General features: G+C 45.1%; 2 protein-coding genes across 3 annotated transcripts; both read right to left on the minus strand.

The window, feature by feature from the left end:
* Positions 1–12,827: 12,827 nt before the first annotated feature.
* LOC103713461 lies at positions 12,828–13,714 on the minus strand. Its single transcript, XM_026807117.2, has one exon. The coding sequence runs from the start codon at positions 13,409–13,411 to the stop codon at positions 13,052–13,054; it is 360 nt and encodes a 119-aa protein (XP_026662918.2). The 5' UTR covers positions 13,412–13,714; the 3' UTR covers positions 12,828–13,051.
* Positions 13,715–17,491: 3,777 nt separating this feature from the next.
* LOC103713462 (2-methoxy-6-polyprenyl-1,4-benzoquinol methylase, mitochondrial) lies at positions 17,492–21,860 on the minus strand. 2 transcript variants are annotated; one of them, XM_039122542.1, is made up of 9 exons: positions 21,659–21,855; positions 21,271–21,484; positions 20,366–20,492; positions 20,214–20,275; positions 19,351–19,506; positions 19,115–19,259; positions 18,735–18,806; positions 18,400–18,508; positions 17,492–17,881 (listed from the first exon to the last, which is right to left on the minus strand). In XM_039122542.1, exons 2-9 carry the CDS (start codon positions 21,374–21,376, stop codon positions 17,780–17,782), a joined length of 879 nt encoding a protein of 292 aa, XP_038978470.1. In that variant the 5' UTR covers positions 21,377–21,484; positions 21,659–21,855; the 3' UTR covers positions 17,492–17,779. The 2 variants fall into 2 exon arrangements, with proteins under 2 accessions (XP_038978470.1, XP_038978469.1); XM_039122541.1 differs by having other exon boundaries at positions 20,214–20,492; positions 21,659–21,860.
* Between the last annotated feature and the right edge of the window lie 618 nt (positions 21,861–22,478).

Below are 22,478 nucleotides of genomic sequence, written 5' to 3' on the forward strand. Positions count from 1 at the left end.
TTCTGCTTGCCGCCGGGCATAGTAAGACCCCGCGAGGTGCAGTATGGCTTTCCGCGGATGTAGAATTCCCGCGATGTACCGTTTAGTATGTAGATGTGAGATGGATTTCTGTTCTGGATACTGGCCGGCATTTACATGATTAGTGTGGTGTCTTATCCTGCATATGCATGTGACAGTAGGGAGTTGTTGCTGGTTCGCCTGGGGCGTAAAACCCACCTTCCGACAGCTGTCTAGCATTTACATTATCGATATGGTGTCTTATCCTGCATATGCATGTGACAGTAAGGAGTTGTTGCTGGTTCGCCTGGGGCGTAAAACCCACCTCCCGACAGCTGTCTAGTGATGATTTCAGTATATTGACACCTGATTTGTATGTTCCAGCATTATGATCTGTTGAGCATATTCATGAGTAGCATATATGTTTACTTGATTATTCCATATATGCTTCAGATGAGTTGATATTGATTGTGGTGATATTGATAATTTACTCCATATTCTCTATGTTGAGATCATGTTCATCTTGTTATTGCTCTTGAGATTTCACCTCGAGCCATGATTATATCTTGTCTCATGTGCATAGTACAATCTACTCCACTCACTGAGTATTTATATACTCACTCCCCAGTTTGGTGTTTTTGATTGCAGGGCAGGTATTGTATAGAGAAGAGCAGGGTTAGAGATTGCCTGCTAGCTGTGCCGCTCCATAGTATAGTATAGTATAATGTAGATAGAGGTTTATACCTTTTGGTGTATTATAAACCTTCTATTGTATATAGTACATAGTTACAGTCATAGATCCTGTTGTGGATATGAGTTTGACCATGGATGGATTGGGAAGCAGGTATATATATATGTGTGTGCAGATCAGTTGTGTGCCTGTGATAATGTATTGCTATATATTGTCCAGGTTTATTATGTGATAGATTATGTGATTGCTGCTCTGACAGGTAGTGTGTTGTATGTATTGAGATAATCCTGACAGGTCACTATAGGAAAAGTGATCATTTTGTGCATGTATCATGCCAAATTTTTCAAGATCTATTGATGATTGATAGGTAGTAGGGTTCTACGCGGTGGCTGGTGGCCTTATGTCTACCCGCACCCTAGGACCGTCGCGGCGGCCCGCCGAGAACGGTGCGGGGGTCGTGACAAATTCGACCGATCATGAAGGGTGACGTCCCTATCATATGACCAAGGTCTCCCTAGAATGATTTGACCTACGTCCATCGGAAGACAGTCGCACCAGATCTCATCTTTATAATATAGGAATTGAATCGGGACAAGGCATCTTTTCGACTCTGAGATGGACGTCTTATCTACCCAGGCTACTTTATATGAGTTGGGATGAGAGGTAGATTTTAGACCGAGGCGGAAAACAAATCCAGATGCAATGGCGTTGATGCAACTTTCGCTATCAAATAGGATCTTGCATATTTTACCATTGATCTTAATAAGCGTGTAAAATAGGGAGGTTCAACGCCAATCTTGTTCGGTCTTGGTTTGGGCTAGAGTACACCTAACCACATGGAGCCTAGGGTTTTGGTCATTCCGATCAGTGGGCTCATTCTGGTATTCAGTCTGAACAAACTCTAACCCGGTCTGCTCGTCTCCAAAGTCTTCTACGAAATTCTCAATATTTGGTTCATAGACTTCTTCGACACATTCAGTCTCCTGGATTCCTGCTTCCAGTTCAATCATTAGATAGGTCTTGGCATTACATTGGGACGCGATATGACCAAACTTTTGGCACCTGAAACACTGGGTTTGACTTCTTGATGACGGGTTGGAACCTAGTATGCCTTTTTCTTTATCAGTTGACGGACTATGAGCAGGCATCGGGGACGGCCTAGTCGGTGCTTGGCTAGAGCCGGGCTGATTAGGATGGTTGGAAAATGGTCTGGATTGCGGAAAATAGCTTTGATTAGGTCAGCCTCCTGGGGGTATGGACCGAGAGTCGGTACACCTTACTGCAAGGATTCGTAAGAAACTATCCACATCTTGAGCCAACTGATATGCTTGGTCAAGGGTGGTAATCTCTCGGAGGATTAATTCTTTTTGGATCTCCTCGCGGAGTCTTACCCGAAACCTAGAAAGGGTAACAGTTTCTTCTTCGATTACACCGCACCTCATATGAAACTCCTCAAATCGTGCAATGTAATCGGCAACGGTTGAGGTCCCTTGAGTTAGTTTCAGCCACCTATCCATAAGGCGTTGTCGGTAAGAGAATGGCAGATACTTCTCATTCAGTTTTTCTTTCATATCCTCCCAGGTGGTGATACGAGGAAGCCTCTGGGTCTCACGCATATGTTCAACGTTATATCAGTACCAGTGAGCTTGCCCAATAAGCTTCATTTTAGCGAACCGTACTTTTCTATCATCAGTCATTTCGTACCACTCAAAATAGTTATCCATGGCTGCTCTCCAATCAAGGTACACACTCAGCTCTAATTGACCAGCAAATGTGGGAGCATCTACTCGTACGGTACGAAGTAATTGCTCGTCAAGATCGCGCTGGTGATCAAGAGGAAGTTGGTTCCTAGGAAGATGGGAAAAAGCTACAGGTGGTGTGGTCAAACCGAGCTCGGGATAAGCTGCGATTGGGGTTGACGGTTCAGAAGTCATAGGGTGTTGCACTAGAGCACGGATCTCTCTTTTGAATTCATCTTGATCAGCTTGTAATGCAGCTAATTGTTCCAAAATATCTGGTAGAACTCTGGGGTTCATGGTGGGTAAAAGGGTCTGAGAGTCAGTGAGGAGGTACTCTCTACCACTACGGGTTGGCATGCAGGGACTACTCTAGTTGGTGATATGATATGCAATGCCACTAATGAACTCTAACTTACCAAATGCAATGCAGGACAACCTACTAATACAATCTACTATGAATTCGAAAATCAGCAAATTTTCACAAAAATAACTTAATATTTAATATTACTAATTTGTACTTTGGTTATTTCAGAATTAAGGTAGAAAATTAGTTACTATAAGAAATTAGGTTGAAAACACGTGTTACGGTCGTTCAAAGTCCGAAAGTAATCTGATCTATGGATGTTGAGAACTGTCTTGTCGCTAAGGTGTGCTAATTTAATATTTAGATTTAAATGGTGGGTAGCATGGGGGTGGTGGTAAATGTCCTAGATTTTGCAGTTTGACAAGAAAATAAGTTTCAAAATAAGACTGTCATACAAGAGAACAAGAATATAATTAGATAAACAAGCCCAAAAGAAAGAATAACCTGTTACCTGTGGCGGATGCAGTCAATCAGAATCGTGTACTCATGGGCTGGGGCGGCGGTCGGGGCGTGGGTGCAGCCGATGGACTCTCAAAATAGCTCCAATTGGATCTGATCCAGCAACTTGATTGGGCTTGCGGAAGTGAGAAAATTGGGCCCAAAAGGCTTGTGGGTCAGGGGCCCGCAGCAGAGTTAACAGGGTGGGCGGGCCGGAGTGAAGTTGGGCCCTGAGGGTGTGTAGGTGGTTTGGGCCTGATGAATCGGCCCGTGAAGGAAGGAGGGGGGGGGGGGAATGAACCTGAGGTGGGTGAAGAGGGTTCAATGTGGAGGTGGTTTTGTGGTGTGCGAGCAGAGGAAGGGCAGTCGAGCGTGTGGTAGAGGCGGAGGTGGCGGAAATGGGGAAGGAGAGGAACAAAGGGAGCTAGGCGGAGGCGGAGGCGCGGGTTGGGGCGGAGACGGAAGCGGTGAGAAGCGGCGAGGCAGCGAAAGGTGTGGCACGATGGGCGGTGCAGAGGGGTGGTGTGCTCGAGGAAGGGGAAGGCGGAGCGGCGAGCTTTATTGGCGCGGTGCGGCTCAGCGGTGGTGTGGCGGAAGGGGGCGGCACGACGAGCGGTGTGGAGGACGGTGTGCTCGGGGGAAGAAGAAGGCGGAGCGGCAGATGATGGCGCGACAGAGCGGCGGACGAAGGCGGAGGTGGTGATGGCGCTACAGATGCGGCGGCGGTGGCAACAGCGGCGAGCGGAGCTCGGTGGATGCTCGGTGGCACGGTGGAGGCGGCGGTGGCGGCGGCAGCGACAGCGGCGAAACCCTAGGGTTTCCCTTCCGCAGAAATGGAGGGACGCTTTTTTTTTCCAGGACACGTGCAGGTCACATGATCCTATGGTTTTTTTTTTTTACCCTTTACGGGTTTGGGTTATCGGGTTCGGGTTTCGGTTGAAACCCGCTCCGATAACTGTGAAGCCCAGCACGTGCAGATCACGTGCAAAAAAAAAAAAATTTAACTGTTGGACTTTGGATCCGGGCTAACGAGTATTAGGGGTAACGGGTTTAGAATTTATCTGTTACCACTCGTCTTCAACCTCCCGAACCTCCCGATCGAAACGGGAGGGCGACCCGGGCTACTCGGCGGCCGTTGCGAATCGACCGAGGGGACCGGCGGCGCAGCAAATGGCCACGGAGATGCGGTCGGCGGCGGCTGGATGCGGGGCGGAGGACGTGGCGGCGGCTGGATGTGGGGCGGAGGATGCGGCGGCGACTGCGGGCGGCGCGGCAGACGTAGCGGCGACTGCGGGCGGCGCGGCAGACGCAGCGGCGACTGCGGGTTCGAGGGACAAGGCCGCCAGAAGGACGGCGACACTCTTCTTTTTTTCGGCAACGGGAACCACTCGTGGCCCGTCAACACGCTCCAGTGTCCGTGGTCGAGGTACCGCATAGAGCTCGTGCGCCAACCGAAATCCGGAGATCCGGCGAGGCTCGGCCATACACCGATAGCAGTTGCTGTCGGTGGTGGAGGCATTGGATGCGATGACGGTGGGGGGGGAAACCGAGGGATTTCTTCTTTTCCCTCTTCTGTTTTTTTTTTTTTGAAACCGAGGGGTTGTTCCCCTCTGTCCCTTCCTGTGAAAACCGAGAGAGCGAGGGATCTTTTTTTTTCTGTTGGCTCTCGATTTGGAAGAAGTAGCCGGGAGATGGAAGTGCCAACACAGTCTTCACCTGACGGCAGCCCACGGAAACTAAGGCCCTGATGATCTGGATCGGGGCTTTGGCAGCAAGGGTAAAACCCGCCAAAGCTCTGATACCAAGTTGATGCCGAACCGGGAGGGAGAAATGGCTGTTGTGATGAGAATGTACTGTTGGGATTGCTGTACGTTGTAGCTTTAAGATGGAAACAGAAGAAGAGGGAGAAAAGAATGAGGAAGAGGAAGAGAAAGAGAAGAAAAGAAGGAGCAAGAGAGGAGGAAAAGATGTGGGGGAAAAATTGTTATTCATTAAACCTTAATCATGAAAATAGGTCCCTATATATAGGGCCCAAATACACAATTTGCATAAATCCCCTTACACAGAAATAAATTCTAATAAGCCCACAAATAACACAAATAAATCACACATAAACCCTAAAATGCAAATAAATCCAAAAAAAATAATAAAATAAACATACAGATAAAATGGTGGCCTAGCTGATGTCCCCATCATGTTGTTTTCTAGATGAGTCGGCTGTTTTGCAATGGCTTTTTATAGGATGACAATACATGATTAGGGGTGCAAAAGTGTCACGGCAAGTCAGATCGGGTCACGAGCGACTTGACTCAACTCGGTTCCTTATTCTAGTGATGGGGACATCAAAGTCGTTCGTCCATGATCGCGCTATCAGAGCCACTCGCTCGCGTTCGCACTAGGGATTGACATCATTGTGGCTGGGAGATAATTATGAGCCACCAGATTGAGTCGAGCCCAAATTGGATCCATTTGAGTCTGTTTTATTTTTATTTTCTGCATTTGAGTCGATTCGATTATTTGCTTTTGTTTTAGTCAAGTCAATTAGATTAGCTGTTAAGTCGCGTAATTGGGTTAAGTGATTGGATCGATTTTGGTATGTAATCAATCGGTTGACTTAGTCAATTGATTGAGAATCCAAAATATCGCCAATTGATTGACCTGATGTAAGGCCTATATAAAGTCCATCCCTCTCATGAATTAGGGCATTGAAGAATTGAATAAAAAACCTAGCCTCTCTTTCTTCCCCTCTTCTCTTCTTCCTCCTCTTCTCTTCTTCTCCTTTCTCCTCCTCTTTTCTTCTTCCTCGTCCTTCTCTATTCTCTTTGCAGTGGTCCTCTATCAGCTTGGTATCAGAGCAGGCCGGCTTTGTCCCTGCTGCCAAAGCCACGATCCAGTTTTTTTTTCTCTCCTCTCTTTCGATTTCACCAGGCCCCTCTCTCCCTCGGTTTTCACCAGAAGAAAAGGGTTCCTCCCTCCCGATCTCCCGGAGAAAGGGAAGTCTGAGTTCCCTCTTCAGTTTCACCAAAAAAAGGGGGGAAGGGTTTCATCTCCTCTACCGAAGCAAGAAACCCTTTCCCTCCTCTGTTGAAACCGAGAGGGAGAGCCCCCCCTTTTTTCTTGTATTCGGGGCCATCGAACGGCATCTGCAGCCACCACCAAGGAAGATCTCCACCACCTCCGCATCGCACCACCTTCTCGCTGCAAAACTCCGCCGACAAGCACCCCACCCAAGCCGTTGCCGCCTGTTGCTGGTGGTCCAAACCGAGAACGATTGACACGACGGTGTGAACGGGGTTCCGCCTGAGTTGTCTTGGTTGGTGCTGGTTGCGCTCCACCTTCCGCCAAGGAACCTGCAAACAAGCCTTGCACCACCACCAGGGTGGTGATGGCCCTCCGACGGTCAAGTCAGAGGAGATTGGAGGAGGAGAGATGATAATCACAAGTGGGAGAGAGTGCTCTGGGAGGTATTGCTCACCCCCCCCCTTCTCCCCCCAGCCGCATATATACCTGGCTGGGAGGTCTCTCAGGGGGGTTTGTCGTCGTGGGGCACGATAGAATGGCCACTGACATGGCCGTTACGGGGCGTCGTGGAGCAGCGCTGGGTACGGTCATGGCAGGGCGTAGTGGAGCTCCGCTTTGTACGGTTGATACAGGAGATCGTGGGCAGCATCGGGTACAGCCGTTGCAGGGAGTAGTGGAGCAGGAGGCCGCGGCGTGCCTCTGGAGAATAGCCTGTCGTTATCAAAAGATCTCCGACTCGGGGTCGGAATGCTGGATCATAGGGCAGCCGACCCGGGGTCGGGCTGCGAAGCCGAGGAGGTCCGACTCGGGGTCGGAGTGCTGGATCATAGGGCAGCCGACCCGGGGTCGGGCTGCGGAGCCGAGGAGGTCCGACTCGGAGTCGGAGTGCTGGATCATAGGGCAGCCGACCCGGGGTCGGGCTGCGAAGCCGAGGAGGTCCGACTCGGGGTCGGAGTGCTGGATCATAGGGCAGCCGACCCGGGGTCGGGCTGCGGAGCCGAGGAGGTCCGACTCGGAGTCGGAGTGCTGGATCATAGGGCAGCCGACCCGGGGTCGGGCTGCGGAGCCGAGGAGGTCCGACTCGGGGTCGGAGTGCTGGATCATAGGGCAGCTGTAGCTTTCCTGGATACGCGTGCCGATCACGTGGGGCATGGCGGCTCAATTCCCCCATAACACCGCCCGAGATGATCGCCGCCTCATCAAAACCTGTGACTGACCCGTTTTTCGGTGACACAGGCCACGGTTCATAGTCGAACCCTCCACTTCGTCGCAGGCTCACCATCCTCAACCGGCTCCGCTCCTGCGACCTTGCCGTCTGCAGGCCACAGAGCCCCGTCGGCAGCCTGCGCCGTGAAGATTACCGCGACCTCCCGCAACCGTTGGGAGGTTGAAGGAAATCAGCCTTAACAGGTAAGTATCAAGCCCGTTAACCTAAAACCCAGTAATCTGGGTCCCAAAAAAAAATCGTGCATGTGAGCTACACGTGCTGGCGATAACGGGTATCAGAGTGGGTTGCGCCTGATAACTGAACCCGTAAAGAGTCAAAAAAAAAATCTGCACGTGACTGCACGTGCCGCTAAAAAAAAATCTGCACGTGACTGCACGTGCCAACCAAAAAAAAAGGAAAGAAAAGTACCTGTTCATCTTCTCCCGTCGCCTGCTCCACACCGCCGTCACCCCCACCGCTTCCGCTTCACCCTGCGCCGCCGCACCGCTGTCGTTGCCGCGCCGCAGCCACCCAACCGCCATCACACCTTGCTCCTCCTCCGCCACCGCCGCCGCTCGTCGCCCTGGATCCCCACCGAGTCCTCTGTTCCTCGAGCCTCCTCATTCCCGAGCCCGAGGGGACACACACACTCGCCCGAGCTCCGCCTCCCACACCACTCCGCCTCTTCCCTCAATGCACACCGACGCCCACCGTGTTTCTCCCACCGTCGTCGGCATCCATGCCCTGGCACCGCCGACCCCGCCTATCGAATCCCCATGGCACATCAGTACCATCCGCTGACTCCAAACTCCTTTCACACCAAAACACCCCCACCACCACCCCTCCCTCGGCAACCCCCTATTCACACCAACCCAACACAACCGACCCAATTTTCCCTCCCGACCCCATTCACACCACCACACCCCCACCCCAAAAACTCCCCAAACCCCTTTCCACTACAACACCCCCCACCCCCAAAACTCTCCAAACCCCTTTCCCACTACAACACCCCCCACCTCTCTCCCCAAACCCCTCACACTGCAACACCCCCCACCCGACTTCTTCCTCACAGGCCCAAGCCAGTGAGCCGTACCACTAAGTGTCGGGCCCACCCCGGCTTCCTCCCCATGGGCTAGCCAACAGGCCCATACCACCGCCGCAGGGCCTATTCCGACCTCCCCCTCACAGGCCCAAGCCAGCAGGCTCTTGCCACCACGGGGGAGCCTACTTCAATAGTCTTTTCTTCTTTAGGGGCTATGCCACCTCTCCTTTTCTCCTCGATTTTCAAGCCTACGACCTGCTGGTTTGCTCCTAGAAATTGCAATCAAGCCTGCTGAGTTGACTGGATTCGACCCTAACTGTAACAACTGAAGAGCCCATCAGCTGCACTGCGTCCCTGATCGGCGTCCCAGCCTCCGAGTAATTCTGGTCGTTGCTCCACGACAGATGATAGGTTTCTACTTCTCTTGGGCTTGTTCATTTAATTATGTTTTAGTTCTCTTGCATGATAGCCATATTTTTGAAAATTTACCTTACTGTCAAAATTGCAGAACCTAGAACATCTACTACCAAACCCATCCTATTTGCCTTTAAAAAAAATCTTAATATTAAATTGGCACACCCTAGCAATGGGTCGTTTCTCAACATTCTACAATCAGATTATTTAGGATCAGAACAACCGTAATACTTGATTGCAACCTAATTTCTTAAATTGATCAATCTCATACCTTAACTCCGAAGTAACCGACGTAAAAATCAGCAACATTTCAATTTTAAGTTACTTTTATGAAAGCTTGTTGATCTCTAAAATCATAGTAGGGTGTATTAATAGATTGTCCTGCATCATCTTTTAGTATCAATTGAAATCATTAAGCTAGGGTTCGGTATTAACATTGCATTTCACATCATCATATATAGTATTATCATTGCATGCATAGTGATAAGGAGTACCAGGCCGATCAACCTAAAGTCTTCTTAGCTACCATGGATTCCGAAGTTCTGAAATTCCTCCAGGACCAATTCACTGCCATATAAGCTGAAATGGAAGAAACCAAATAAGAAGTCCGCGAGTTCATGTGAAATTTTAGGACCCCTAAACTACCAACCCCATTGCAACCCAGCCTGAAATCGGTTTGGCTGCACCACCTATAGTCCTTCCCCATATCCCTAGGAACCAAACCTAATGTTCTAAGTGTCAATAATTCGGCCACATAGTATCTCAATGTTCCACTAAGACATATATGATTACTGAACCAGAAGCTGGGAACCAAGAGGTCGAATATATCGAAGAAGTCTATGAACCAAATATAAAAGATTATGTAGAAGACTTTGATGACGAACACATCGAATTAAAATTTGTCCAGAATGATTTTCAAAAGAAAACTATTGACCTAGGTACAAACAAACCACTTCACATCACTACGTCGAAAGGGATAGTGAAAGATATCGAGAGCCAATTACCCGTGTTTGCCCTTGTAGCTCGAGTTAACAGTGTGGGGTCCAGCTTTGAGCACCCTGCCGCCGTAGACCTAATCCTCATGATTCATAAATATAGAGTGTCTGAGTCTGCATAGTCCTTTGCATCACATCTACAGATTAGCAAACGCATTAACTCTAATAACTTAAAATATAAATTTCTTGCTGATTTGCACAAACGTTATCAAGGGCTAAGTGTGGAAAATTATGTCATGGTAAGAATTAGGCATGAACAACTTCCTTCCGGAACGTTCAAGAAACTACAAACTTGTAGTGCGGGTCTATTCATAGTCCTAAAGAAAATTAAATCGAATGCATATGTTATAGATCTTCCTGATGACTATGAAATTGTGCGACATTTAATATTAAAGATTTAATCCCTTATAAAAAGACAACAATTATTCATTCTGACCCCTTTGTTGACACACCTGCTTTTATTGATCACCCTGACCCAGTACTTATTGTTGAGCCGCCACCTCCAAAATTTTATGCACGCAAAGAACAAATAGAGCAAATACTGGATGAGCAGCAGAGCAGGTTATGTCAACCAGAAACGATGGATGCCAACATTACCTTGTTCGGTGGAAAGACCAACCAAAATCTAACGTGACATGGATTTCGCGAGCCGAGTTGCAGCGCCTTGACCCTGACCTTCTGGAGCAGTACGACAGTCGACCAAACCTGCACTCGATGGGGTCGAGTTTTTTTCAGATAGAAGGAGTTGATGAGGACATCAGAGATGTTCATCCAGACGATTGTGCCATCAGAGCCACTCGCTCGCGTTCGCACCAGAGATTGACTTCGTTGTGGCTGGAAGATGATCATGAGCCACTAGATTGAGTCAGGCCCAAATTGGATCCATTTGAGTCTGTTTTATTTTTATTTTTTGTATTTGAGTCGATTTGGTCATTTGCTTTTGTTTTAGTCAAGTCAATTGGGTTAGCTGTTAAGTCGTATAATTGGATCGAGTGATTGGATTGATTTTGGTATATAATCAATCGGTTGACTTAGTCAATTGATTGAGGATTCAAGTTTGATATGTCGTCAATTGATTGACGTGATGTAAGGCCTATATAAAGGTCGCCCCTCTCATGAATTAGGACATTGAAGAATTGAATAAAAAAGCTAGCTTCTCTTTCTTCCCCTCTTCTCTTCTTCCTCCTCTTCTTTTCTCCTCCTTTCTCCTCCTTCCTCTTCTTTCTCTATTCTCTCCGCAGTGGTCCTCCATCATCTGATCCTAATTATGGATGCAGATCCAACCCGATAGATCGAGTCGAGTTGGGTCAGGTCCCCTGCTACAAGTTTTGACCCAACGGATCATTCGGGTCTGATCGAGTCCGGTCCCAATCCAAAAAATACAAGTCTAGGTCGGGTCAATCCATCCATGGCTTCAGAACTTGTATTGCACGCTTGCAGGTTGCAGCCCACGGGCCCAAATAGTTTTATAAATTTGGGTCAAGTTGGGTTGTGGGATTAAAAATTCAAAATTATCTAAATTTCAAGTGGGTCGTGTTGGATATGAATTCAATAAATTCAGACCCGACCCAGCCCCATGGATCCTCTAAAATGAGTTGGGTCAAGTCTAAGCAGGTCGGGTCGGGTCGTATTACGGGTCAACATTTGCAGTTTATACATGACTGGACCAGAAAACTTGATTGTAAGCAAGTGGTGCTTGGCATGCCCTTACCTAGCGGTTTTTATGCGCCATGCACGGAATCGGTGATTAATGAAGGCCTTTACACCCATTTTGTCCATGAGGGCACGCGAAAAGAACTAGGGATCATACAACGCATTTTAATTCCGTCGCAAACAATCTCAACCGATTGCTTCCCAATCCCATACATGTACTCATCCAGCAAGCCAGGTTGCTTGCTTCAATTACAAGCAATTAGAGATAAGATGGAATTGCCGTGGGGCCCTCGTTGTAATGTAATATAAAGAAAATGCCTTTCACTTGCAACTCTAGGCAACAAAGAGTTAACGTCAGCATGCAAGTTGTCTCCGTTCCATTCGCGAACAAGCGGCATCAGCGCAAGCTTTACTGGTGAAGCCTAATCTTTCCAGGATAGCTTATCCTTATCCTCATACCTCAGTCCTTTGTTTCTTCCTTCTTTTTATTCTTCTCTCGATTTCAGCCTAACTGCTAATGCCACAAGGCATTCGCAAGCTCGCTGAAGTGCGGCAAGATTGTCTTCTTCCCTCGAGAATAAGAGCACCCTAATCCACGAGAATATGTGATTACCTGTACGGATTGGCGGGTTACCATATCGACCTTTGCCTCTTCTAATATTATATCAACAAGCAAGAAGATTTGATTTGATATTAAAGTGTAGATCGTTATGATAAAAAGGGACTTCGGTACATCAAATTCAAAACCTCCATTACCGAAGATGCATGGTGTCATCAAGCCATCAGAAATCGCGCGCGCACATGGGTTGCATCTTTCGCGCAAAAGGAGACTCCACCTTGCCCCGAGCGAATCCACCGTTGGATCATAGCCGCCTCGACATCTGTGCGTGGATCGATCCAACGGTCGACGCCGAGAAAGGAGTCGATCCTTCTCCCGCACGAAAGATACGACCCGAAGAACCCTGTAGATCAATGTGAAAGTAAAAGAAGTGGGACGGAAGAAACTCCGCCGCTGCAGCTAGGCTGGTATCGGAGTTTGCGGGATTCCAGATGGGGTTGCCCCAAAAAGCGAGGGCACAAACTTTCAACGAAATGCCGACTGCCGGAACTTTTGCTTTCGCTGAATTCCAAGCGTCCGCTGCTGTGCTGTCAATTCGAAATCTGGAATTCTTCCTAAATTTTCTCGCCATGGCCGTCCGAGCAGCAGCCGCCGTGGCGCCGGGGAGGGGTGAGGGGGTTGTTAATATTAATTCTTCCAAATAAAAAAAGGGAAAAGCCTATTTTCTTTAATAAACAACAGACGAGGAGGAGAAAGATTTCTCGTCCTCTACCGTAAACTTGAGCCGCAGATATGCGTTGAATTAATTAGAAATGGAAAAAGCAAAAAGAAAAAAAAAACGAAGAAACTTCATCATCTTCATCATCCTTGAGATCGGCTGCTGCTGCTAGTTCGTTCTCTTTCTCGATGGCTACTGGTAGTTGCCGTTGCCTTACGAGGACCAGTCGCTGACGCCGGCGGCGCTGGAGCTGGCACTCGATCGACGGGGCTGGAGGGCCGCGAGGCGTTGGAAGCTGCGACGGCGGCGGGGGGCGGAGGGCCAGCAGGCGGAGCGGAGGCGAACCCAGAGGAGGCGCGGCAGCCTGCGGGCGGCGCGGAGGCGGACCCACACGAGGCGGCGGACGCGGACGAGGGAGCGGCGGACCCGCTCCCGGGGGCTCTGCTTCCGGGAGAAGTGGTAGCTGCGAAGGAAGAGCTGCCGGCGCTCTATATACCCGCCGTGCTGCTCCGAGAACATGTACTCCGACCGGAACACCGGCGCCCCCACCGTCATCATCGTCGCCGACGCCATCTGACGGCTCTCTCTCTCCCTCTTTCTCTTCTTCCTTTCTTGGAGGCAAGAGGAGGAAACTAAACTATCTACTCTACGGTGTTCGATTGCTCAAAGAAACAGGGTGGGCGGCGGGTTCGTATCCTGACGGCTGGAATAATTAAAAGGGGGAGAGAAGGGGAAAGGGAGGTCGACTTTGACTTGAATATAGTTGGGGGGGAAGGGAAGGATGAGTGACGGCTGTTTTAGAGGAGGGGCTTTGCGCCGTTTCCTTAATACTTTCCGTTTCTTTTTCACCCCTCTCTCTGCTTTAGGCCTCTCTGCTCTCCTAAATTTGGATCGCCTGCATTCAAAGGTTCCAACGGGGGCTTCCTTTTACTTTTATCACGAACGCGGACGGACGGTTAGATGAAGGTTTGATGAACCGTCACACGATTCTCGTGTGCGCCTGTGGGACCCTTTCCCCCTCTCTGTCCTCTTTTCCTCAAACCATCTCATACGTGCCGGTGTGGGCCCCTCTAGAGCCTCGGCGGTCTAAAGTTTCGTTTCGGTTTCTTTTGGCGTCGTTTTTTATTCTCCTCCTAATCTGGAGCCGGAAATCATAATGAATCAGAGACGTACGTTGGAGGGTACAGTTGGCGCATGCTGATAGTTTACCGCGCGCTATCCGTGTTACGCATGCCCTGCTAATTTATTGGATCATCTCAAATCCTCGGTCAATGATTCTCAAATCATGCACCCTCGGCGGATTCAGCGGTTCACCTCGCTTACCATCCGAACACGATAGGTAGAGGACCTACTTCGTGTCATATGTTGCCCATAATCCCTCTTTCTCTAAGATTTGAATCATTGTTGTTTATATATTAGTAGTAATATTTTGCATGCAAGACAAAATGATCGTACCGTGACTTTTGTTAGGTGTTTGTATTTGACTTTTTTTTTTTTAAATAGAAAATTTTGGGTAAATTTTATTCCTCCCAAAAAAATGAGTCCTTAAAAGAGGTTCGTTTGTTACTTCAAAAATAAAAATTAGGCTACTAGGGTTGCCGACCTGTCCCCCGATGCTTTCGATCTCTCTCCAAATTATCCTCCAAAATTCTGTAACATCATTTATAAAATTGAACGATCAACTTTTCCACTCTAACATTGATAGCTTTTTACAACTTCGTCCTTCTAGGATTATAATACTTTGTAATACAGTTTAGAGTACTCCGAGTTTTAGGATCAACAAGCATACATGGTCAAAATGCAGTTTAGTTTCCAACAGAGCAATCAATGACACCAGGTCGGTAATTGGTTGTTCACCAAGACCTATTGACAGGGTTCTGACTCGATCGATCCCATAGGGTGTAATATCAGTAGAGATAATGACACGTTAAACATACTACAAAACTCGGCCCGACGAGATAATAATATCTAGATCTTGTTTGACTTATCTGGGAATATGTGTTCGTAGAAGATGGTGGTGATTTCCACTTCCCGAAGCATGCGAACAGTCAATCCCTGAAGCTGCGTCAGCAGTTTGAAGCCTAGTTTATAACTACATAAAATAACAGAATAGAGTACAAACAGGTTAACGTAGGGCCAGCCGGCCACCTACCCAACTACGTGCTCAAAGTCACCTTCCGTCTCCATCCCACGTCAAACATAAGCATGACACCATTTTGATTACTACATTTAAATTTGTAAGGTCAACAAGAACACGTCAGATGCTCCAGGGAGAGAAACCCCGAATGCTAAGATTTGAACATGAGAACAAATTCCTCGCTAATTTCTTCGGGTAGAAGAAGGATCTGTCGGTATTTTCTAGTGCTTGTAAAATCAAAATGATAACAAATTCATGCAAAGATCATCTTTATTCAACGCATGGCAGATGAAAACAATCGGATGTGGACAATGCTGAAAATAATAGGGCTCAGAATTGTGAGGAGAGGATAAAGTGCCCAAGATATTAACAACAAAGAGAGATGGTTTCCTGTTTGTTTATTTTATTGTAATTGGCCAAGGATTGCTTCGATCCAAGAGACATATTTTGCGCGTTCCCAACAACATTGTATTGAAAGAAAACTTCACATATTTCAGATGTCCAGAAAATCACAAACCATTTGGCAACCTACTAAGGAAGACCTAATTCCCGTATTAAAGTTGTCATGCCTCCACCCCGATATCGCAAGCCGGAGGTCGCAATAATCGCCATACACTCAGAGAAATTTTCCCCACAAGCATGCAAGGCATCTAATCATGATATCATGATCATCTAGCAAAAATAATTTAAATTAATAACGTTCAAATTCTATTTAAATGATAAAATTAAAAGTATTACAAAACCAATAAAAATCTAAATAAAAATATCAAAATATTATCTCTAATCGCTCTCCTATGATAAATCTCCGAGTCGAGCTAATTCTTCGGATCTCAGTAAGCAATCATATAATGAGCTAGACAGTCCAGTAAGTAATGAACACTTTAGCTAGATAAATCAGGCAATTAAGTAGATAATATTTTGCAGAAAATAAATATATATGCAGTACTAATATACGAATCAAAATTTTTTAAAAATTTAAGTCTTTGTTCATGATTTCAAATCCTTTCTAATATTCAATTATTCTAATCGATCTTGAGCCATGCCCACATCTTTCCTGTGGCAGAGTCAAAATACCGCACATTTTCTTGTAGTGAGCTACGCATCATCTTGCAGCAAAGTCTTTCTAGACAATATATCTACTTGCGATATGTTGCTTATTATCTTGGACAAAATGATGGAGGACTACTCCAGGGAGAAGAGGGAAGAAAGAGGTTGTAGAGACGCAGGAAGAAGAGATTTTGGAAACGTAGGAAGAAAGAAGGGAAGAAGGGCTCACGCCCAGCGTGAGGAAGAGAAGAAAGTCGGCCAAGCCAAGAAATTTTTTTTATTTATTTGATTAATGCCCTAATTCATTAGGGGCGTGGCCTTTATATAGGCCTTACATCAAATCCATCAATTGATGACATACCAAACTTGGGCCCTTACATCAATTCAATCAATTAACTAAGTCAATTAATTGATTACATACCAAACTTAGACCTTTACATTAATTAATCACTTACCAACATTGGTCTAATCAATTGATCTAATTACTTGACTCAACAACTAACCAAATTGACTCAACCAATAACAAAAGCAACTAATAATACAATAAAGTAGAAATGACGCGGACTCGAGTAGGCTTAATCTGGAGGTCCAACTCAAACTAATCTCAATCTCTGGTGCAACATAAGCTAGTGGTTTCGATAGCTCCATCATCTGAATGAAAGGCTCCTAAGCGGTCAACAAGCAGTCGGCTACGACTGGCGGCACCAAAAATAGTCAAAAAAGAGGTTCTGACCCCTTAAGTCATGAAATAAGGCAAATTTGGTGGCTAGACCTCCGACCATTACCACAAGCCACTGCGAAGGAATGGAGGAAGGCTTCAACGACAAGAATCGATGATGGAACTTGCCAAAATAGGACGATAAAGAGGTCGATTTCCGCAAATAAGAAAAACAAGGCATCACCCTTTTTTTCACCAAAAAACCCAGGATCTCCAGCAAAATTGGGCTCTCAAGAGTTACCGAAGAGGGAAGAGAAGGTAGATTTAATGATTTCGAGTCCTTACCTAGCTTTTGACAATAATTTCCTGCAATTATGGTGCCAGTCACAAGTGACGATCAAGGAAGAAGAATAGAGAAATCCGATGACAACTATGATAAAGAGGTTGGGAGTTCTCCAGTGAGATCAAAGAAAAGGTCGGAGGGGCTTTAAATAGGACCAAAAAAAGGCTAAAATCTGCCCCCTGGTTGAATTACTTTTGGTGAGATTGGGAGACAAAAAGACTTCGATCTGGAGTCTTCTTCCCTCTCCTCATGTGCCAAGCACGTGTGAGTTGTTTTTATTATTATTTTGGCCGAAATGGGCTGGACCAAATACTCTGGGCCGGTCAAATGGACCGGGCCCAAATACTGGGTATCACAAAAGTGAGTAAAAAAATTAAGATTGCCTGCACAATTGGAGCAGATGAGACCAAAAATAGTAGATGTTTGGTATTATCATGAGCACAATCCTAACGAGGGCACAAAGCACAATACCAACAACTAATTATAAATTATTTAATATATGCTTTGTATAATCACTAAAAAAATCACAATAAATCGAAAGATTTCTAAGCACAAAATTTATATTAATCATCAATACAAAACTTGCTTTATCTACTGGAACACCAAAATAAATTATAAATTAAGATGCCAATAGAATAAATTCTACTGATAGGTTGCCATTAACACGTCTGCACGGATGTCCAGTTCTTTGGTTAGAACCCAACTGGCCACTGAACTCTGAAGATTGAGAATCATCACAAGATTAAATGAATCTCCCTACAATTTCAGTCCAGAGTGAATGGCAACTACACCCCCAACAAGGTTTTCATATTCTACTTTCTGGAAGCCTGTGTCAACAATCATGCGAGCAAACGCCTCCTGCACCAAAGAGAAGGAAAAAAAAGGTTAGGGTAAAACAGAATTGAGAATAATGTAATTTCAATAAGAATAGGAAGGCTATCGAGTCTTGCTATGATTGGGTCTTTCACTATTCAACTACTGAATAATGCTTCTGTAAATCTAGCCATGTGACAGTGCATGGATTCAGACACCACATGTATGGAGACTTCTCCATGAGTGGTAACAGCTTTACTACAATACAGAGCAAAATGAAATTACAATTCCATATAAGGGAATAAATCACCATTTCCTTGTCAACACCAAACTACAACCTTCAATTCCAAACATTCAGTTTGTAACAACAAGGTAACATGCATGGTCTTATTAATTCATCTTCATCTGCGGGCGTGCATATACAACATTACATGAGGTGGAAAATGTAGGAGCAACCAGAAACTAGAAACAGCAAAGATGGAGGGATATACATACTTACAACCTGTTTATCTGTACCTCATTTCAACATTTAAGTATATAAAATGGAAAAAGTTTTATCTCACCTGGTTAGGGAACCGGCGGATACTCTCAACCAAGTATTTGTATGATTCTCGGTCACCGGCTACTAGCTCTCCCATCGCTGGAATGACTGAAAATGAGTAATAATCATAGCTGCAAAGGATAATAGAGATTTTCAGATATGCACTGCAGTAGGAAATTAACAGCAGGCGCGACTCCAATATGCAATTCACTTCACAGATGAAGCTGTCGCCTCGATGAGTTAACACGCGATCATGACATAACATATGGGGTTGATCAGATTTGCAGCAGAGGTTTCTAACTAGTAATCATGTTCCACAGAACATGTTTCCATGTTTGCAAGTAGAGAGTAACTCACAGTTGCTTGAAGATCGGAAGTTCTACATGACTCAACTCCAGACAAAGGAACCTGCCTCCTCGTTTTAGAACCCTGAAAATGTAAATGTATCGGACTCATGTAACATGGAAGCCAAGGAGACAAATTAACAAGTCACTCATTCTTCTTCGAGCACAATAACAAATTATAAACAGTTGTTACATGTAAATCATATTTCAGTACATAGTTTGTTATTCCAATTTAACAAGTGTCTTAAGCATTCTGAAACAAATACCTCATGTTTGCCACTTTGACATAATTCTCTAGCATCACACTACATTTCTAGGATAACTTGATAAATTCAAAACAGACATTCAATGATCAACTAAAACTGTCACGCACACAGACTTCAACTTCTTCACCTGTAAGCCTCTGCGAGAGCTTTCTCAATGCGCGTGACATTTCTGATCCCAAAAGCAATAGTGTAACCATCCATTGATCCATCATCAAAACTCAAAGCTTCTGCATCACCCTCTATCCAATGAAGGCAGTGATTTTCACCCAGCCCTATGTAACAGAAGTTGAATTACTAGAAGTAGGGCATAAGATCTTCAGAACAAAGTAAGATGAAATGACAACATAAAAGTTAGGTATATACCTCTTTCAATAGCACGCTTCTTGCCAACATTCAACATATTTGGGTTAATGTCGCATATGTATATTTGTGTTTCTTCTTCCGTCTCAGCTAGACCATGCTGCATGGCCCTGCGGCTGACACTATTTATACTTTCTAAAACACGAAATGCTACATCACCTGCAAGTTCATAAATTTGCATGTCCAGATTCAAATAATTATCTCTATGCAAAACCTTCAAACAAGTAAGCTGCAATATGTGGTTGTCGGATGCAATGAGATATAATGAATGATTTCTCCATAAATAATAGAGTACATGATGTTGACCTTAATGCAGAAAGGTGTATCGATAAAAATAGAAAGGGTAGGCTGTGCGGTAAAGAATAAATTGAGAATTTGTGATCACGTATAATAAAAGGATGCGGTTAATATTAAGCAACTAGGAGTAATTCCTGCTTTTTTACCCTGCCAATCAAGGCTACATCACTTGTGAATAGTACCAACAACTATTGTGGGACCTCCTTCAGATCTCAACAACCATAACAACCAACTTATCAAGTACAGATTGAAATTGCATTAAGATGCATATATATAACCTATATTTGCTTAAAAGTTCATAATTGAAAAGGAAAACGTGTTACGAAATTGTTGGTTAAAATGTTTGATCCAACTAGATCCCTGCTCTACGGTGAACAAATACTGCAAAATTAAAATTAATAAAAAAATGTCCATTTTTGAACTATCTGTTGGTAACTGAAGTCAGCATGTAGAAAAGATGATTTGGTTATCCGTGTACTAATTGTCCCAACATGAGGGGATGGCATGCTTGACTTAATGCTCTATTACTATAAGCAAAAGCAACTAAGTCTATAGCAGCATGATTTTACCTGTTCCCCCGGCCACATCAAGATGTTTCATTCCTGGAAAAGGATGCAATTTTGAAACCAACCTGGAAAAAACATTAACAAAGAGAAGAATCAGGATCAACCATGGCGTATTTGGTTGGAGAGATGCACGGGTTAATTTCAAACGGCCCAACCTATCTTTCCACAGCCTATGCAATCCAGCACTCATCATATCATTCATGAGATCATAGTTCGAAGAAACGCTAGTGAAGACATTACCAACCAATTTACTTTTTTCTTCTTCTGGCACTTCTTTGAACCCTGCACAAGGATTTATCTCTCTTGAACAAAGACAATGAAAATTACAGATACATATTTCAATATGAATACAAGTCTTCACCTTGTCAGCGATAACATGATTTACAGAAACCCAATTAGCACTATAATGCATATGTTAAGAAAGCAGGTGCCCTGAAACTTAGGTATATGCTTCACCATTAGTACGGTAACAACACCTTCCTCCAGAGTATTGAATGAAATTGACAACATTATCCAAATCATTCTGTGAATTGTTTTGCAATGGTTGAATTGATCGATTCAAAAAGTAATTCCATTATCCATGTTTTTAGTCATTCAACTCTTTGTCATTGATTATGCAGCACTCACCAACAAGCAGTTATGCAATTCGAACTAGTAATACTAAAATGTTTCGGGCCATGGTGCTTTTCTTTTTTTACACTTGATCGAGGATAGATATATGGATATATCAACTATGTGGTGTTCCTGTATTTTTCCCCTCCCCTCCTTCCAAACTTTTGGCAATCCATCACACTATCTCAATTCCACATTTCCGTCTCTGGCCAAATTGTTCCTGTTAATGGAAACCAAGAAGATAGAACGCTACTGGATCGAACTGGGAAGTGGAAGTGGAGAGAAAAGAAAACCGGTCATCCTCCAACATCATACGACGCTCGTAGCGTGCAAGCAATCGTCGCTATTAGTGCATGAAAATCATTTATTCCAGAAATCGAACTAATTTAGGCTAAGCAAAAGGAGAGAAGCCTCATAATGGGAGATTCGGCAAGGGCTCCTACTGTACCGAAGCTGGTGGCGTGGGAATGGAGAAGAGCAGCACCCCGAGGAAGAAGGGATGGGAGGAGATTGAGATCGCCGACGAGTCTGGTCACACTCCGCCTCAACGCCATCGTACGCCTCCTGCTTCCCCCTTCTTCTTCTTTTCCTCCACCTTCCAAGAAAAATTAGATCCCGCGGCTTCCCCTTCTTTCCTGTGTTCAATTTTCCGGTAGGAAGCCCTTCCGCAAAAAGATACGAGATTAGAGATCTTTTTATATATAGAAAAAAAAAAAAGAAGAGAGAGAGAGAGAGAGAGAGATAGCATGGTGAGCAGGGAGAGAGTTGGTGATGGCCGGATGGAGAAGAGAGCCCACGATAGATGGAAGCTCCATGGAGAAGAGAGAGAGGTGTACCAGAGGGAGGCCGTGGGTGTTGCCGGCGGCAAAGCAACGCCGACGAGGAGAACGGCGGACGGGAAAGGGCGAGATGCCCCGGGGAGAAGGATTAAAGGAAAAAAAAAACATGCGCGGTTAGATCGCACCGCCCAAGGAGGAGCTCCCGTGCGCGGCTTGACCGGAGGAGGTCGCCTTGTCGGATCTCCATCACAGACCGCCCGTGTAGGCTCCCACGGCCCAGATTGAGAAGGCTCTGCAACCTAATTTTTAAACGCACCATATAAAATTTGATTATATTTATTTTTAGTATAATAGAAATTTTAAATATATTTGGCTGTTTTTTTTTATGATGCAACATAACGCTTTAAAATATCCTTCTATACTCTTTAAGTTTCAGAAAAAAAAGGAAAATGTTCATGACATTTTGGTAACGAAAAATGTTCCGATGAAGATGAGGATATTTTCAATCACAAAGTCAAGGAACATAATCTATAGAAAAATATATCAGCGTTGAAAATTATCTATTTGTAATGCGGCATAGAATAATTTTTTTTTTACCATTCTCAAGTAATAATCAAGTACGCTGAAAAATTTGAAAGATGCATGCTTTTCTCTTTTAAATTATTAAATAAATTTTATAAATTTATATTTTATTTGAGCTATAGAGTGGCTACACACAAAATATCGCTCCGTACCAATTAGATGAGTGGCTACAGAGTAATAGAAAAAAAAACCTAAGAAAAAAAAAAGATAATCTTGAAACATAAAAAAAAAAGTAATTTAGGGTTACAGCCCGATTTGCAGTTCTAACTAGTTAGACTTCATTGGACACAATAGA

The sequence above is a fragment of the Phoenix dactylifera genome, unplaced genomic scaffold (genome assembly GCF_009389715.1).
Source record: "Phoenix dactylifera cultivar Barhee BC4 unplaced genomic scaffold, palm_55x_up_171113_PBpolish2nd_filt_p 001568F, whole genome shotgun sequence".
NCBI lineage: Eukaryota > Viridiplantae > Streptophyta > Magnoliopsida > Arecales > Arecaceae > Phoenix > Phoenix dactylifera.